The following is an 18,985-nucleotide window of genomic DNA, read 5'->3' on the forward strand; positions in this document are numbered from 1 at the left end:
CCCCGCCCCCTCCCACCGCCGGCGGCGGCAGCGCGGCGGGTGACCCCGGCCATGTCGCCTTGCAGGAGCTGGTAGAGTCCCGCCAGACCGGCGCGGGCCGCCTGGGCCGAGTGGAGACGCTGGCTCCCGCCGCCAAGCGCAGCACGACGGCCGGCGGGTGCCAGCTGCTGGCGGCCGAGCTGCAGGCCCTGCGGTCGGACTGGAAGGAGTGGGAAGAGAACGCCTTCCGGAGCCAAAGCAGCCTGCGGGACGCGCTGAGCCGGATGGCCCTGTCGGAGCGGGAGTTCGCGGGGCGGGCGGAGCAGCTGGAGGAGGCGGCGCGGCGGTTCGGCGGGCTGCTGGCCGGCTGGGCGCGGAGCCTGGCCCCCCTCGACGGCCGGCACACCGACGGCGAGGTGGTGGAGAGCTGGCGCAGGGAGAAAGTAAGGTCACGGCTCCTTTCCTAGCGGCTTCTCGGTTGCGAACGTGCGGTTACCGGGGGCAGAAGGCTGCCGCCGGGAGGGACCGTCAAGTAGAAAACGATACGACGCGTTCGTGCGAAATATTTCTGTGGAAACCCAACTTTCCAGGCTTGTTTTTGTAACTGTAACCGCCGCGAGCGGCCTTTACGGAACACGTTTCCCCCCTCTGCTGCACAAGGCTTAGCGAATGCTGCCTGGGTCCGGGATGTTAAAAACCGGGCTTGCCTCCGAGGAAGCGAAGGAGCTAGCGCACCAGCTCGGAACTTCTCTTCCAAGTTGCTCAGCGTTTCAGGCTGGAGTAGCGCTTGGTCAGGGAAACGCGAAGCATTTCCTAAAAGCCAAGGAGCAGCTGGAGCCATTTCTTACGTATAATGTGTCAGGAGTGTATTGAGCTTAGACATTCCGTTTCTGGAAATGTCCTTCACATTACGCATGTTGAGATCTTGTCCAATATTCAGAGAACTTACACCGGAACCACTATACTTGCTAATTGCTTTGCTATGGAATGCAATGGAATTTAGAGAAATAGAGAGGTTGTTTCTGTTCCTGATTGTCTTCTGGCAAAAAAAATCCACATTCATGTATCACACACACACGTTACATATAAATATACATATATGCATTCACATCAGTCAAGATACATGTTTGTATCTCAGCTACTGAGAGTCACAGATGTCAAGAAAAGATACGGAGTATGTCCCTTTCAGGGTAGTGTTGCAGTAAATCACTTTCAGTAAAGGAAGAGAGGCGCGTGATGTTTGCTTTCTGACCCCTTGACTGAAGAAATATTCAAAAAAAACCCAGAACAACTTCTCTTTGAACTGAGGTTATAAATCTCATCCTCCAGTGTCTGTGCCAAGTTATTTCTGTGGCTTCCCCTTTCACAAAATTCCCTGACACAGACTGATGGAACCTGCTTGCTTGAGTGCCAGTACGTATCTGTAGGAGTAGCAAAGCTGACAATACATTGGAGCAAATAATGGTACAAATACGCAAAGTTTTCCATGTTTCTATGTTTTTAAAAAGGAAAAGAAGTCGTGGAATTATCATCAACATACAGCAACAATTACCAGACATCTTTAATTTACAAATGGAGAAGTACTAAATTCAAAGGATATTGCTTTTAATAATAGTGTATATACTGTATATGTACTGTAGCTCTATGCAACAAACTTTATTCAGATTAGGCAGTTGTAAACATTGGCTAATGAGGAAAATGCAGAGGAATCTCAAGACTTACTATGCATAACCCTACTATGTAATTTTATTTATAGTTAGAGGAAATGTGACAGTAATCCTTCCATTTTTGGACCCCAGGGATAGGTCTTATTGTAAACAAAAAATAGCACTGCAGCTTTCCATTTCCATTGTCTCACAGTGATTCTGTAGCCATGTAAGCCAAGGCCACAAATTAAAAATGTATTTCCTAATTCTCAGAATTAGCAAGCTCATTCTGTTATTCTGTTATACTCAAGCTCTCTTCCTTTAGCTATGTGCAACATAAGAGCAACAGATCCTGCACTTGGAATTCAGCAAATTATTTTGGTAACTGTCAGATTCAAAATTAAATCCAAGTGGCTGCCACAGTTCTATCAGTGTTTCTGTATGGACAAATGCCATAGTTAAATGCACCCTGTTTTGCAAGTTAATGTTCCTGTTCGTTAATAGGTTATGCCTAAGACTCTATGTCATCAGAATGATCTTTTAGTAGTTATTGAGGTAGGTTATTTGCAGCTGAAAAAATGTCATCGAAAACAGGCAATTCTAACCCTGTGCTACTTTAGGACATGTTTTCTTTACCCCCCAAAAAAGCTGGTAGTATTTCATTATGGTGATTCCTGCCCTACACAATTTGTGACATCCTGTGTTTAAGTAATGGCCATTGTGGTGTTATTCCTAATGCTTTCAAAAAAATGCCTGTGTGTAGTTTAACATAAAGTAAGATAAAGTAGTTAGCTTACATTTTTTTCTCAGCAACGTTGTTATTATATCATTACTTAATTCAAAAGCTACTTTATGTGGCATCGAAACAAACTAGCAATGTGACTCTTTCAAGTATCTTTTAATTACAGTTGGACAGATTTCTGGTGTATGAGTAACCTAAAGGAGAAAAAGTCCATACAAGCATGAATAATGTAAATGAGAGGAGTCCTGAAAATCTGCTGTAGCAAAATATTTTTTCATACTCTCAAGAACACATGAAAGCTTGTACACATAACACATCTGAAATGTCTCTAGACTTAATTTCACAGGGCTTCTCTGTGATCTATAAATGCTGACAGATTTCAGTAATGTTAATATAATCAAGCTGTGATTATGACCTAAACCACTGTTATTCACAGCTGATGCATGTTTGTAGTTTTATTCTTCTCAAAATGCATTGTTGTGTTTTTTCTTCCTAGCAGTTCAGGTACTACAAAGCAGCAATCTCTCTCTCTCTCTCTTTTTTTTTTTTACTTGCTCAGAAATGCATGATATAGGTCTTCAAAAATTAATTTCACAGTTCTGCAGACTTTTTCAGGAAAAGGGATATGAAGCAAGCACAAAGTTCTTTGTGGGCAGCAGACACAGGAGCTGAATCCCTGGCTTTTGGCCATTTGCTGTTCTTACCAAGTCTGTTGATTTAATTGGCTTGCTAGACCCTTGCTAATGTTTCTTTTTATTTTTGACTTACATAAAGGGACATCTGTTTATTGCAGAATTAGTTAATACTTTACAGTGAAACGTCTACTCAGTGAGCATTTTTATCTCCGTAACGTAGATTGTGAGATTTTGAAAACCTTCTGCATATATTTTCATGTACAACATTTGTGCCTTTCCTGAACATTCAATTTTGTGCTGATAGATTATTAGAAACTGTTTACTATGTATATTTTCAATCATAATTTTTTTTATATCTTCAGAAACATGATTCGAGGACTTCCTTGTCCCACTTCCATACTCCTGTTCAAATCTGTCTTCACTTTCATATGACCTGTTTCTTAGGTTTATATCATACATTTCTTCCAGATTGGCACTTAGATTTAACCAAACTAATCTATACATGCCAAACACTCTGGCCTGCCTGCGCTGCAGAACCTCTGTAAAATGTACATACCTCGTAAATGTAACTAGCTAGAAGATTGTCTTTTCTCCCTGGTAGTTTAAGAGGAATGCCTGAACAATTTAGTTTCTAATGAGATGAGGAGCCAAGTCTGCACTGCTCATTATGCTGGAGTAGCTGGCAGGATTCTGCAGTGGAGGTGCTGTGGACATCAACAAGGACTGTTTTTGTTGGAGTGGTTATCACACCTCTCCCAGTGATGTAAGATGAGCCAAAAAAAGCATTTTTTTTTTTGTTGGCTTAGCTGTCTCCAAAGCAAGAGTCTTTCCAGTGCAGCAATGACAGGCAGTAACCCATTTACTCTCACAGAATTGTGAGCAGCTGTACTTTTACATCATGAAGCCCTCTGTGAAAGAGTTGAAGCTGTTAAAAGCCTTATGCGTAAATTAATTTTTTGGATACAGCTCAAAACAGTTTTTACTGAACATGCTAAGCTCAAGCCAATGGGCTAATTACATTTAGACAAACATATATTATTTGCTATTCCCTAATTGTGTGTACTTTTATGTGTATACAGCTAACTGACAATACCATAGCTCATTTATTAAAATGCAATTTATATCTTAAACTGTTCTTTGAGAACATTTTGAGCTAAGAAAGTTGAGGCTTCCAGAAATTTGGTCTCTAGAAGCTCATAATTTCAAATAAGCTTCTGTGGGTTTGACTGCTAAAATACTCTTGAAAGTGAATGTGCATAGATCATAAATTAAGTTGAATTTAAATTCTGATAAATTTTGATTCAAAAATATTTATTTATTTATTTTTTAATTTACTCACCAATATTGTTCATTTGTTTTGTTTTAACAGGAAACATTGGATGCTCTGGTAAAGTCTGAACATATGACAGATGAGATCAAAACTCAGTTAAATGATCTTTGTAGATTTTCCAGAGATTTGAGTACTCATTCTTCAAAAGTTTCGGGGTTGATTAAGGAGTATAACAGGTACACGTTCATCTTGTTTATAGTTATCAATCCAATGTGTGTGTGTGGGTGTGAGCTGTCTTTTAGGGAATGATTAATTAGAATTTTAGAAGTAGAAACAAAGCTATACAATAATTAGAATCATTATTTTGATTTTGGTGTCAGTAGAGATTGTAAAACAGTAGCAATTTGGGTTTTTTTTATAAAACCCACGCTCCGCCACTAAACGCATCTGAAAGGGAGCTTGACACCTGCATTTCAGACACAAGAGTCTGTTGTTTCTTGCAGGGGGTTATAGCTTTTGGCTTCTCTAGCTGCAGAAGAAGGGTGTGATGACCCAGATTGATCCCTTCTAACATTACGAAATTAACTGAGGCACAGAAGTTAGAATTGTAATCGCTGTAGTTCCGTGCCCACAGAGAGAGGGGGGCTTGCAGAAACTGTGCCTAGGTGTGCCGAGTCACTCTCTGGAAATACTTATACCTCTCGTATCTGTGACAGTTATGTCCCAATTTACATGCTTCACTTTTAAGGAACTGAAAGCTTCTAATGGATTTCCTGGTGCCTCAGTGAAGTGCTTAAATTTGGTAGGAGGAATCCAGGTTAACCTAACCTTACCATTGTATTTCAGAAAACTAAGTAATAGTATTGTGACCTAACAGAGTCCTGCCTTTCCTCCCTCCCTTGCTCTTTTCTGCTTCCCTGATGTGATAAACCCAGCCTCTGCCTGCAAGCTTCAAAAGGTTGTCAGAGCAAAGAGCAGATCTTGCAGCAAAGATTTCGGACGGCTTTCAGGGACTTCCAGCAGTGGCTGGTCAATGCAAGAGTCACCACAGCCAAATGCTTTGATGTGCCTCAAAATATCAGTGAAGCTTCAGCAAGTCTGCAGAAAATACAGGTAACTCTAGAGCAGTAAAATATTAGTCTAAGGGAGACCCAGTCAGTTTCATATAAAGCTCAGATTGAATTGTTTGGTTAATTACTAATTTTTGTTAATGTTGTTATTGTCAACGCTAAAGGTGACTAATTGCAAGGAAATAAACACTTTTTTTTTTTTTTTTTTTAATCTAGTTTGCGTAGTTAATTTTTGGGCTACAGATTGTCTCTTCCACAGTAGATTTCCTTGTTTATTTCTTTTTTACAATAGAAAAAATACATGTTTTTAAAGTAGGAGAGTACCGTAAAATCAGAACGATATCAGAATCAGGACTTAGTACCTGGAATTATTTCAAAGTTATGTAAATATTCTTCCTCATATATGAAAATAGAGCCCTTATAGTGCAAGAACAGACTTAAAATGTATGCAGTGTGAGCAGGCATTTAAAAAGTGTATTTTTCACATCAAGCTAAAACAAGCCCCAACAACTCTGTGGAAATTAATGCCGATTAAACGTGTATTTTATTAAAGCAAGTGAAAGAAATACTTTTATGAATAGATTATATCTTTAATTTTAGCTGAAAATAGCAAAATGAGAATTACATAATGAGACCATTAAAACTTCAGTTAGATAGTATAACAGAAGAAATTCATATCAGTTTCTCAGAAAAATACCAAAACCCAAATCACCTCCTCCTTATTTTGGCAATTTCACTTTCCCTTGCTTAAATGTTTTACTTAAAAGTGTAAACAATACTGTATTAATATATCAAATCTTTGACTACCCCAAAATGAGAATATGTCTAGAGGAACTATCAGGAGAAAAATCCTAGTAGTTTTTGACATTAAATATAAGAGTTTTAGCAAGGGTTTGTTTGGTTTTTTCAACAGTGGTAAGAATTTTTGTCTTTATCACCACAGCCCCTCCATAGCATAAGACCTTACTTTGTTCTCCTTGTCCCTGAAAACTGCCTTAGATGAAATAAATTTTTTTTTTTGACACGGAGTAACTGCTTAGGACTTCTAGAGATGCCTTGGTAACCTGTATAAACTTAAAAGTTTATTTTTGTTAAAAGTTAACGTTCTGTCTGTTAGCACATTTGACATCATTAAGTCACAAGGCAATTATATCTCTGATTTTGATACAGCTGGAACTTGAACCACGTATCTCAAAGCTAACAGACCCTTTGCATTCTCTCCTGAGACCTCTAGTGTAACACAGAATCAGAACCTGACTTAGTAATTTTTGTATCATCAAGCCTGTTACTTCTGAACATGCATGTAACCTTATGGTTATGGATATAAAACTATTTGTGTATCACATAATCATGATAGTAACAGTTTAAAATATTGGTATTTAAGACTGCTAAATTCCTTTGAGTTCTAAATAGTCACAAGATCTTTTAATAATTACAAGTTATAAGAACGTTATCCCAATACACTGAATTTAAAAATCTGGCTGTTTCCTTACATTTCTGTATAATTCCTGCACATGTGTTTTTCCATATGCTTCTTGCACACCATCATTGTGCAAGATTTCTGTGAAGAAAAATACTTTCAGACAGGGAAGGTAAATTAAGGATGCAGAGGGAGAAATCACACGGCTTAGACGTTGCTCAGGGTCTAAGTGTCAGCCCACACCCCTCTGTGCCCATTGGAATTCCGGCGTGGCTGTCACCCACGGGCAAGGCTGCAGTCCGTTGTGTGCCTCAGAGTGGGCCCCAGCTCAGAGTGGTTCCCTGAAATAAAACTGTTACCGCTTTCTGTACCATGGAGATTTAAAGAAGTGTAATACCCAACTAAATGACCAGTAATTGTTTCAGGAAGTGCAGAACATACAGGTAATCCTAGAGTCTTAATATATATATTATTTAGATGTGTGGCACTTCTGTTGTCCCTAAATCCCATAAATATGAACGATATCAAAATGGAAAATGCATTAGCATGTTACTGAGCAGAAGCAATAAGCTCTTATCCCTGTTAAATTTTCTGGGAGCTTGCCATTGACCTTTGCTGGGACACAAAGTTCACCAACTAGCTTCTTTTATTACTATTTTTAGGAATTCTTGTCAGAAAGTGAGAATGGGCAACAAAAACTAAACCTGGTTGCATCCAAAGGAGAACTGCTGTGCTCTATTTTACCAAAGGAAAAGGCGAAAGTTATCCAGGACAAATCTGCTACGGCTAAAGAAGATTGGAAAAATTTTATCACCACCCTCCACCAGAAGGAATCTGCATTGGAGGTATTGAACCAGTCACAGTGGGGAAAGATTGGATCTAAATTTCCTCTTTGCATTTTATTTCAAACAGCACAGTTTAGATTTTGTATATAGCTGTAAGTGTTTATGATGTGACAGAACTAATAAATAGCTGTTTTGAAGAAGTCTCAGTCTTCCACTTACATTTTACTTTTGTTTACTTATATCCTTACTACCTGATTCCACTTTGATTTAAGTGGGGAGTTTCATGCAGAAGGGTGTTGTTCAGAGTAGCTGAAGGTAGCAAAGACAGCAGTTGGTCAAATTCATTAACATGAGTCTCATCAAATGTACTGGATTATTAAAACACATTTTCTTTTTTAAGGACTCTTTTAGCATAGATTTCTGACACTGTTGCTGATTGAATAGTCCCAGTACAGTGGGTAAATGTTGTCTCTCTCATTGCAAACTGGCAGAATGTAATGATTTATTTGAGCAACTTTCGAAGTAAACCCCAGTGTCTTTCTCTGTTCAGAACTCACAATTCAACCAGCACCAAAGGGGAATATCTTAAAAACATGATCTCTTTTAAGGTCATAGGTTTTAAGGTCAAAAGGTCTTAGCTGGAATTCCCTGCATAGCATAGGAGAATTAAAGTTCCTTAGGCATTCCTGTTTCAAACCAATGCTGCCTAGCCAGCTGAGAAGTTTAAATACATTTAATACATTGCGTAGGAAAGCCTTTCAAAGAAAATTCTCAGGTAGCAAGGACTTCCCTTTCTTCGTGTCAGGGTTGCCATGGAAAGAGGATGATCTTAGAGATTAATCTTTTTGAGCCAAGCATTTTTCAGTCTCATAGGCTTCGTTTTTCATTCTGATGTTTAATTTAAGTGGTAAGGCTATAGCTAAAAAGAAAACTAAATCAGTTGCGGGGGGGTTGAATAAAAATAACTAGGGCACAGGAACTATGCTGTTCAGGTTTCTCTTCCATGTGAATTATTTCAGATGCTCTTTTTTTTAATCATGCAGAATAAGCCTACAAGAAAAATATGCAGGCACTGAAGGAATGCCTACATATGCCTATATGCACATGTTTTTATAACCAAAATTTTACGTTAAAAAAGAATATAATCAGAAATGATCCCCAGGATTGGGTTGAACTTAGTCATACATCACCTAGGAATAGTGGCAGACCATTTAAGGAGGAGTGTCGGCAACTATACCATGCAGCCGCTCGCTCCTCCCCGCTCCCTCCCCAAGTAGGATGGGGAGGAGAATCAAAAAAACGTAAAACTCGTGGGTTGAGATAAGAACTGTTTAACAATTGAAATAAAAGAAAATATTATAATAACAATAATAATAACAATAATAGTAATGAAAAGGAAGATAACAAAAAAAAGAGAGGAATAAAACCCAAGAAAAACAAGTGAGGCATAATGCAATTGCTCACCACCCACTGACGGATGCCCAGCCAGTGCCTAAGCAATGATCAGCACCTCCTGGCCAACTCCTCTGAGTTTATATACTGAGCATGATGTCCCATGGTATGGAATATCCCTTTGGCTAGTTCGGGTCAGCTGTCCTGGCCATGCTCCCTCCCAGCTTCTTGTACCCCTCCTCACTGGCAGAGCATGGGAGACTGAAAAAGCCTTGACTTAGGATAAGCACTACTTAGCAACAACTAAAACATCAGTATGTTACCAACACTATTCTCAAATTAAATCCAAAACACAGCACTGTACCAGCTACTAGGAAGAAAATTAACTCTATCCCACCCGAAACCAGGACAAGGGGTCAGCGTGAATGACTGCAGTCGGATGTTAGGTAACTCTTATTCCAAATTAGCCTTTCTTCAGACTGCCTTAGATGTGTGGCACTTACATTGAGTCAAAGCTTGTAAGATCTCTAAAGCTTCCAGCTCAGAGGAAATTTGCTTCAGCCTCCGCTCAACTGTGTAGACATATCCTACATTGTTGCCTTTATTTTGCCTCTTAAAGAGGTGCTCTCTCAGACTTTTCTTTCAGTGTCTGTTTGCGGGATGGGAAGGAGCAGAGCTGGTGTAATTTATTTGAAGAGCTGTGTAAAATTTGACTGCAATTGTACATCTTTTTTGTGTGCTTGATCTGTGTGTTCTGCATTATAGTTATGCTCAGTGCAGTGGGACTGTTCATAGAATTGTGTATGTCTTCCCAGAACTTAAAGATCCAGATGAAGGACTTTGAAGCAACTGCTGAGCCTCTGCAGGAGTGGCTGACCACAACTGAGAAGATGGTACAAGGAAGTAACAGTCGGCTCCATGATCTTCCTTCCAAGAGGAGAGAACAGCAGAAGTTGCAGGTGACTTCTTAACAAGCCTTTTTAACACAGCTAGACTTTCCTCTCCTATCCTCCTGGCCTCACTGATTCCTTACAAAAGCTTGATCATTCTAGCATCCTGACCTCTGAATAAGATGAGAACTGGTTTCAAGGATTGCTGTTGATGATTCTGTTCCATCAGGTTTTGCATCTCCACATTTCTTATGACATGCTGCTTCATTGCTGTAGCTGTATGGTGTGCCTTTCTCAGCAAGCTCGCCACATGTCACTTCTACTTTTCATGGGGCCTTCACGCTTCTCTATTTCCTGCTTTCTTGCACCCACTCTTATTATTAATGTGCTTGTGCTTTACAGTCTGTCCTTGAGGAAGTAAGCTGCCACGAGCATCAGCTCAACAGGTTAAAAGAGAAAGCTCAGCAGCTGTGGGAGGAGCAAGCTGTCAGCAAAAGCTTTATGCGCAGAGTGTCTCAGTTGTCTTCTCAATATCTTACGCTAAGCAATCTGACAAAGGTAATGCACCCAGTGTATGCGCTTTTAAGCAGTTCATTTGATGTATGTGGGGAAAAAAAGAAAGACTGAAATGTGAAACACTGCAGTTGTCTTGCTTGTCTGCTCTGTGGTATGTCTGAGCTATCTTGTCTTTCACACTGGCTTTAAAGAGTGGGAAGTAAGGACCTGGATAATTCTGTGGACAGTCAGTAAAATGAAATTGTGATTTTATTTTTTTTAATGTGTTTTGATTAAAAAGTAAACCCCACCTGATTATACAATAATCAGGTTTGATTTTGATTTTTTCAAGCATTGAAGGTCTTCGTATTAGGACTGTTATTTTTGACAAAGTTCCTGTCTTGGAAGAGGCTTGATATTGAATTACACTTATAGTTACTACAGTAATGAGAATAATTTAGGATATAGGAAGTGTGTTATAGGGTAACAATTCAATTCAGAAACTATTTACGTTTGAGCAATTGCTGGTTTGTTAATTTCTACTTTTTCTGTGGAAATAAAAATTATAAAGCATATCTAGAGCAGTATGACTTACTGAAAATGATTGTATGCATGGCCATGATAAATTTTCATGACTGGAAAATGAGAAAGGGAAAGATGCATGAGTTACTAACATTAGCTTATGTGGACAGAACTTGTAGGAGATGTCAGGATGAGAAAAAGGAATTTGAGGCAGAGGATACATATGATCCAGCCTATGAAAGAAATCCTGAAATTCTTTGGATAGCCATGGACGCTTGAGAAAGATCCCTCTCAGTAACTTCCTAAGCCTGTTTCACTGGCTTGACTTTAGTTCTCTGTCACTGTGTGAAATACACTCTGCTCTGGATTCCTGTTCACCTCAGGCCTTTTAGCATTGTACCTTAAGCATTTATTTTTGAGTCGTGTGACTGCCAGTGATTTTTCAGAAGAATGTTTATGCCAATGGGAGTCAGGTCTGTCTTTTCCAGGTATCAGCAAAGTAACGTTGCTGCAGTGGCATAGCTTCACAGGCTTGTGCATTGACAGATTTTACAAGTTATCTTCAGTTGCAACACTGAAATGGAGTTCCGGTGTGATTTACCAGATGTTTAAGAAAAAGTGAAACCAGAAAACTGTCATCTACTTTGGATGAGGGGAGACAATTAGATGAAGCTTTACATTTAGAAAACAAAAAAAGGCATTTCTGAAATTTTCATTTGTATATTATGTTTGGACAACTCATTCATGTGTGTGTATGCAAAATTCGTTCCATGCTGAAGTAAGCGTACTTGTAATTGTAAATGTATGAAGAGAATTTCTGAGTATGGTTTATGAAACTCAATCTAAAGTCCACAAGTAGGTAAGGGGAATAAGCAATCCTTTGAACAGCTGCTGGTGCTAATTGCTGTATGAATTGCAGGAGAAAGTTTCGAGAATGGATAGGGTCGTAGCAGAGCACCAGCAGTTCTCGCACAGTGTCAAAGACCTCCAGGATTGGGTGACTGATGCAGTTCACATGCTGGATTCCTACTGTCATCCCACTGCAGACAAGAGTGTTCTGGACAGCCGGATGTTAAAGCTAGAGGTATGGAAATAACAGACTCCAAAACCTGCTCTTTTTAGATCTGCAGGAAGAATGTAAGTATAGGATACTTTACATTAGTCATTGCATATTAGTGTAACGACTGTTGTTATTCAGACACTGATTTTCAATTTACTCAAAAATAACTCTTTTTATAGAGGAAAGAGCTCATTATGAGAAGTTTTCTCTAAGAAGGATATAAGGACCTTTATGACATGGAAAACTGCATATATACAAATGCTTAGAAAACTCAAAAGGTGTTGTGTGGCTGCTGAAGGTTAAATGGAAGAAGTAGGATATTCACGCCTGTTAGTTTAATGTATTATTTCCTGGATCATACAGGTGATATGAATGATTCGGAACAGCTTCCCCTATACTTGTTTAAAAATGGTGACTATAGTTAAGAAAATAGCATCTATTGGTACCACTGCACAAAAGATGTTGAGGAGCAGTACTCAGAAAACAATACTTTTTGTATTATTGATGTCTCTGATTTTGAGCCGTGGCCAAAATATGGACAAATCCAAAAAAGGATACGTCAAAAAGCAAGAGATTTAAAATTATGTTTTGCCTTTTGTTTGTTGAATCTTTCAGGTTCATGCTTTCAGGCTTTTCATGACTTTGCATAGTGTTAAGAAGCTGTTAGTTTGCAACTGTGCAACTCCAGGAGCTGGTCTCTAAGCTGTCGTTGCTGATAGTCTGCTGAGTTTATATGTTGGTACCTTTGTGTTGCAAATAGATCCTAGAGCTGTAGAACTGTATTTCAGCCCTTTAGAAGAGCTTTGTCATCACATCTTGTTTTCCCTATGAATGAATCCTCCTGTTTTCCATCTAAATGACATTCCTTTTGGAATGTCAGCTTTTCCACCCAACAGTACCTTCTCTGATAAGTAAGTACCTGCACAGATTCCATGAAAACTGCCCTGTTAACTAAGATGTTTTTTTAATGGCCTAAACCTACCCTTTGAAAGTCACTTTTTCCTTGTGAAGCCCAGCTGTGAACCCCACTGTCCCTCTTCCAATTGACTGTTTGTACAAGCTGCTAAATTTGATCAGCTCATCTTCCAGTAAAGCCAGTTGGTATATTCTTGCCCAGATAATGATAAAAGTAAAATAATATCCGCTCACTTTTTAGGGACTACTAGCAGTGAAACAAGAAAAAGAAATCCAAATGAAAATGATTCTGACAAGAGGAGAATCTGTTCTGCAAAATACTTCTCTGGAGGGAGTACCAGCAATTGAACGGCAGTTGCAAACCCTGAAGGACAGCTGGGCTTCTCTTCTGTCTGCTTGTATCCAGTGCAAGAGGTAAAAAGGGTATGAGGTGCAGAATGATGCTTAGCAACAATGCATTGTCAAAATTTTTGAAAAGTTAATTACAAGCATCAAATTCATATAAAATGACTGCATGTGCCTAACATTGCAGGTCTAGAGGCCTTAAGTGACATATTCATTTGAAGGAGAAAAAGGGGGGGAAACTGTGAGGGACCTAAGCTTTGTTAACACTTATTGTCAATATACTCTTAAAAGTGGATTCCATATTCATAATCTTGTAAATTTTACTTCGAGTTGCACTTGATGCCTTGCATTGTTCTCAGAAATTAGAAGATCTTGTTATGGACATTAATGGTTGCTCTGTCAAGATCCTGTCTGGTTTTCCACTTGCTAGCATTTCACAGAAGGTACTGTAATTACAGTGTCCAACAGTGATGCTCAAAGTGATAGAATAAAGAAATACAGGGGAAAAAATGCAGCCTTCTTTGGTGGAGCATCACAAGTTGCAAATATTTCAATTTCAAACAAGAAAGGTAATTAAACATTAGAATGCAGCAACATTTGAATATATGTATCGGGACAGAATATTTCTGATTCTGGATCTTATGCTTTCAGTTGTGTTTTATTTACTAAAGCTAGAACATGTCAGCTAGCTACATAACTTATGGACGTCCTTAATATTCCAAGTTTGGAAAACTTAATTTCTCTTTATCAGCCAAACTGTTCCTAGTTAAAACCTGTAGGGTTTTAACAGCTCTATCTCAGACTGCTTAGCTTGTGAAGTATCTTTATTATAAACAGAGTCTAGAATAACTGTATATGACTATATCTCACTGCTTAAATAGCGTGAGAACCTCCACTATCACAACAAATATGTATTTTTAAATTGCAGTCAACTGGAAGGAGCTCTCTCCAAATGGACAAGTTACCAGGATGATGTTCGTCAGTTTTCCAGCTGGATGGATAAAGTAGAAGCAAGTATGAATGCTTCTGAAAGGCAATATGCTGAACTGAGGGAAAAAACAGCTGCCCTCAGCAAAGCAAAGGTGTGTTTGCTATACAACAAATGAGCAACAAGCCCATATCACCTTATAAGCAACAAAAAAGGCTGAATAACTGCAAGATTAATCTGTGGTCTTGTTTTAATGCTGCTCATTCATAAATGTGTTCTTCTCTTTCTGTTTTGCAGCTACTCAGTGAAGAGGTGCTGAGTCATAGCAGCCTGCTGGAGACAATTGAAGTGAAAGGAAGTGGGATGGCTGAGCATTATGTCACTCAGCTTGAACTCCAGGACCTTCAGGAGCGGTATAAGTTCCTCAAAGACAGAACAAGGGTACAGTTTCTCTTAATAGCGCTCCCTCTTGTTTTGTTGGCAACAAGGAAAAAGAGAAAGTCTTTTCATTGATCATTTATTTTACAGTTAAATGAGGATTAAAAGTTTGGAGACAGCAGTAACTTAATGTAACAGAAGGTTATTAGGGTGATTTGTCAATCTGTCTTCCTGTACTACTGTGCTTCAGATGTTTTCAGAAAGGTTCTAAAAATCTGAATCTGAAAAAATCATCAGGTGAATAGTCTGAGGAATTCCGTGTCAAAAATCATATTGACTTCAGCACAGATATGACTTTACCCATTGTGACTGAAAAATTGGAAGCAGCTCTGAATCTGTGATTTGCATAAATGTATGTTTTGCAATATATGCAAACAGTCAACCAGGTAATTCACAAATGGTTGACAACTGCAGAAGCTTACTATTGAACACAAACCGTATTAGCAAGTAAACTGACTCTAATGTCAAAAGACCCAGTATGGTAAGCACTACATTTACTGATAACTGTTAATATTGTAGATCTGGAAAAGATTAGGGCATAGGCAGATAAAGATCAAGATGGATTTGAATGTAAGATATAAGATAAAGAAGAAATCATAAGAGACCTGGTGATACATTTAAAGCTACCTGATTATCTCCTGTTAACCCACATTCTTCTGTGGTAATTAAATAATGCTTTATGTATGCTCAGAGACGCAAATTTTCTTCATGACAGCAGTGTACTAAAATTGAATTTTGTTGTCTCAATGATGTCTTTGTCTTGTGGAAAGGGCCAAAATTCAGTTTTTCAAACACGTAAGTGATTCACTGTTTTGCGGTACTCTCTTCCGCAACTGCAAAGAATGCAATGCACTGTCTTTCTTTGGACCTTCTCTGAATAAACTCACTCAGGTTTGCCAGAAAGATGAGCAAGTCCTGGGAAGTGCTACTGAATACCTAGTATTCCTGTTAGCATGGGGATCCTCTAATCTTTACCTTTTTCTCTTGTGCAAAGCTATACAGACTGCCTGTATTGGCTCAGCTTGAGCAACAGCATGGGAAGAGTGAGAAATGGATGGTAGTTCACAGAGGCAAAAGCTCTGTACCTCTTTCTTTACGTAACAAGAAGCATCCCTTCTTTCTCTTCCAACCTAATACCCCATATGACTTTGGTCTTCCCCACTCCCAACTGTGGTGATGATGTTAAGTGTCAAGAGTACACTCAACTCATAGAAAGAAATTTGAAGTTCAAAGCTAATAGCTGTAAAGTAAGGAATGATCAAATCCTTTAATAATCCTTTGGTCATGGGAAAAACTGACAAGCTTCCCCAAGGGTTTGTGACCCAAGCCTGAGCAGACAAAAACCTGTAATTCCCTGCAGCTGCTGTCAAAGGGCAAGAGAACTAGTCTCTCTTTCCTTCTTCCCACTACTGGACAGGAACAGGCCTTGTAAAAGATTGATAACACTCTTCTTTTCTTCCTTCCTCCCACTACCCAGACCTGTTAGAAATAGGTGAAGCAGACAGTAGGTTCATGGCTGCTGTTTATGAAAGTGTTTTTCTTCTTATGTAGCCCGCTGCCCTGGAATGCAGCCTGTCCTGCCTCCATCTGAACTTGATTCCCTCTTCCCATAATTTCTGAGAGGATGTGAATTACATGTAGTATACTTTTCTTGTGCTTAGAAAGACTAGTCTTGTGCTAATATATGACACCTTTCCTGCTGCACCCTAGATATGGCAATATTTTATTGCTGGGTTGTGAAATTATTGTAACTTGCTCACCCACATACACAGAAGACTTGCAGTCTGTTTCTCACTGTGCTCTGTAGGAACTGCCTGCAAAGGGCTTGGAGAGTCTTCAAACCTAAAGATATTAGATACTCTTAATAGAAGATTATTATTCTATTGGAAAAAAAAAATCATGCAAAGAAAATTGCGCAATTTTTAAGCTTAAACTCTTACTAATCACTTCAGTAAAGTTAATTTAAATTGGTATAAAAATTAAGAAGGTCTTTTGTTATTAGACACTAAGGTGTTATTTAAACGTGATTCCAGATCAAAACTTCAAATCCTAGAAGTCGCAAACTTACATGAAGAATCTTTTAGGATAAGTATCTGTATCCCCACATTTGCCCCCTCTTCCCCTGTAATTGATTAAATCATCCTCAGAATCCAAGTACTCTTGAATTCTAGAAAAGCTTAGCATCAGATAGAAACTTTTCCCCTTGATGGAAGTCTGGGTTTTATGTTTTCTTGGTTTGGTGATACACTAAGCTATATACACATATATGTAAATATTTTAACAAGCAGGAGGCAGTAACAAAAGCCGAAGGACTGCTTAACTTACATCAAGAGTACCAAAGAAATCTGAAGGCCTTTGAAGTATGGCTGGAGAAGGAACAGGAAAAACTTGACTGTTTATCACATCTTGATGGTGATGCCCAGAAACAGGAGGCAACACTCCGAGAATTACAGGTACATAATGTGTGACACCCTAAGTAAAAAAAAAAAATAAATCCTACTTGTAAAATAACAGAATAATATTAACTGCAAGACAAAAATTGCCTCTCTTTACTTGTCTCGAGAACAGCTTGGAATCACATTATATGTAAGTACTTTGCTGATCAAAGTGGTTCCAGTAAAGTCAGTGAAAACATTGTCACTCATTTCCAGAAAGAAGTGTTAGGCCTTGAATGAAATCTCCAGGCATACTAATGTTTTCTTGCAAGTACTGAATTTGTTTTAGATGTTGACGTACCTCGTCTTTTTCCTGTGTTTCATAAAGTATGAGAAGTATTCTTTTCATTGGGTTTTCATCTTTTATTGCTCTCAGTGTAGATGCATCTACCTTCAGGCAGTTCCAGTCATGTAGGCTAGCTCCCATGGTGAGGTGGGAAAATGATTACTGAATCACTTAAGTAACAGCGAAGGGTGAACCTATAGCACTTCAGTAATTTCCCAGTTATGATCTTAAGCTACCTTAAAGTACCTTCATAACTGTTGTTGAATTAGCAAAAGGTCTACACTTGAGTTATGAAATATTTATTACTTTATTCAGGATACTGAGAAGGTCTTTGTATGATCAGGGACTCTGCATCTATGTCTTGTTATTATAGTTTACTTTACAAAATCTGAATCCATTTTGAAAATCTGAATATATTTCTCAAATATAAACTAAGATGACACACAACTGTATTTTGTTAAGGTAATTTCCTGGTTATGTTTTCTAATCATATTGAATCTCTTCATACTTTGTAATCAAGTTCTAATAAGCATGAAAATGCCACACATGTCCAGAAAAGGGTATCGAGAATTATTTTAGAATGATATCTCAAACATATGTAAAAATAAATAGGTTTGTTTATTTTAAAAGATTGAAGCCTCACCTTGTTCCTTGTTTTTAAACAGATTCAATTTTAGAATCAGTCTTACAGTCTGCTTGCCACAGCTGGGAAGTTTTGAATTTAAGGCTGTGCTGAATGGATTACATCCATCTCCTGCCAGCTCAGGCAGCTGATGTTTCAGAACTGATGATAAACTTAGCAGGAGGAGAAAGAATTTAATGCATGCTTTGCAATAATTTTCTCCAATTCACTTGTCAATAGTAGTGCTCTTCGGTTTGCTTTGTAAGTGAGCATGCCATCATAGGTGTTCTTAGAGATAGTGTAATATGTGTTCAAACATAGATAACTAAAGGGCATGTCTAGATAATGTGAGGTAACTGCTTTTGTCTTAAGTAGAACCAGGGCTTTGTTTGCCATGTGTGAATGAAAGCTGTTAATGTAGGGTATGTATCCATACCTCTGCCTTTACAGGAGCTGCAGGTCCACTGTACAGAAGGACAAGCGTTACTGAATGCTGCTGTCCATGCCAGAGAGGAGGTGATTCCATGGGGCATTCCCCAGATAGAAGACCGAGCCCTGGAATCCTTACGGCAGGACTGGCAAGCGTATCAGCACAGGCTTTCTGAAGCAAGAAGCCAATTAAATGCCACTGTGAGCCGGCTGAGGTTAATGGAGAAAAAATTTCAGAAGGTAAACGACTGGCTAACAGACCTGGAGGAGAAAGTTGCTATCAGGACCGGGAGGCAGTCTGGTAGAGCGACAAAGGAGATGCAGCTTCAACAAATGAAGGTAAAGAGTATAGTTAAAGCATTCCTTAAACGAAATACCATGTGAGGTTTTCACATCAGTTCCTGGTTGCACTGTGAAAATGACAGGAAGCATTGCAATTTATTCTGAGGCGATGCCTAGAGCGATGGATCCAAGACAGCTTCATGCCCTCTGGGTCCAGGTTTCACCCATTTTACTGGTAGAGCTATGGCTGTATCAATGTTGAAATCTCATAGGGAGATTTGGAATTCATATGCCCTGTGGTCCTGGAGTGGGAAAGTGTTAATGTGGTAACAGCAGTAAAATGTGACCAGCTGTGTTGTGAAGTCTCCGCTGTGTTGATGTAATAATTCTCCTTTAGTC

General features: G+C 38.9%; 1 protein-coding gene across 1 annotated transcript in view; it reads left to right on the forward strand.

The window, feature by feature from the left end:
* Positions 1-18,985, forward strand: part of SYNE1 (spectrin repeat containing, nuclear envelope 1) — a 250,787-nt gene that overhangs the window by 90,100 nt on the left and 141,702 nt on the right. The window contains exons 52-63 of the mRNA XM_010581892.1: positions 66-422; positions 4,372-4,508; positions 5,208-5,385; positions 7,425-7,607; positions 9,755-9,898; positions 10,232-10,387; positions 11,766-11,930; positions 13,063-13,235; positions 14,095-14,248; positions 14,392-14,535; positions 16,821-16,985; positions 18,326-18,643. Coding sequence (XP_010580194.1) covers positions 66-422; positions 4,372-4,508; positions 5,208-5,385; positions 7,425-7,607; positions 9,755-9,898; positions 10,232-10,387; positions 11,766-11,930; positions 13,063-13,235; positions 14,095-14,248; positions 14,392-14,535; positions 16,821-16,985; positions 18,326-18,643 — 2,274 coding nt within the window. The remainder of the gene's footprint in view (positions 1-65; positions 423-4,371; positions 4,509-5,207; positions 5,386-7,424; positions 7,608-9,754; positions 9,899-10,231; positions 10,388-11,765; positions 11,931-13,062; positions 13,236-14,094; positions 14,249-14,391; positions 14,536-16,820; positions 16,986-18,325; positions 18,644-18,985) is intronic.

Source organism: Haliaeetus leucocephalus, unplaced genomic scaffold (assembly GCF_000737465.1).
Source record: "Haliaeetus leucocephalus isolate CR32 unplaced genomic scaffold, Haliaeetus_leucocephalus-4.0 Scaffold819, whole genome shotgun sequence".
Taxonomy (NCBI): domain Eukaryota; kingdom Metazoa; phylum Chordata; class Aves; order Accipitriformes; family Accipitridae; genus Haliaeetus; species Haliaeetus leucocephalus.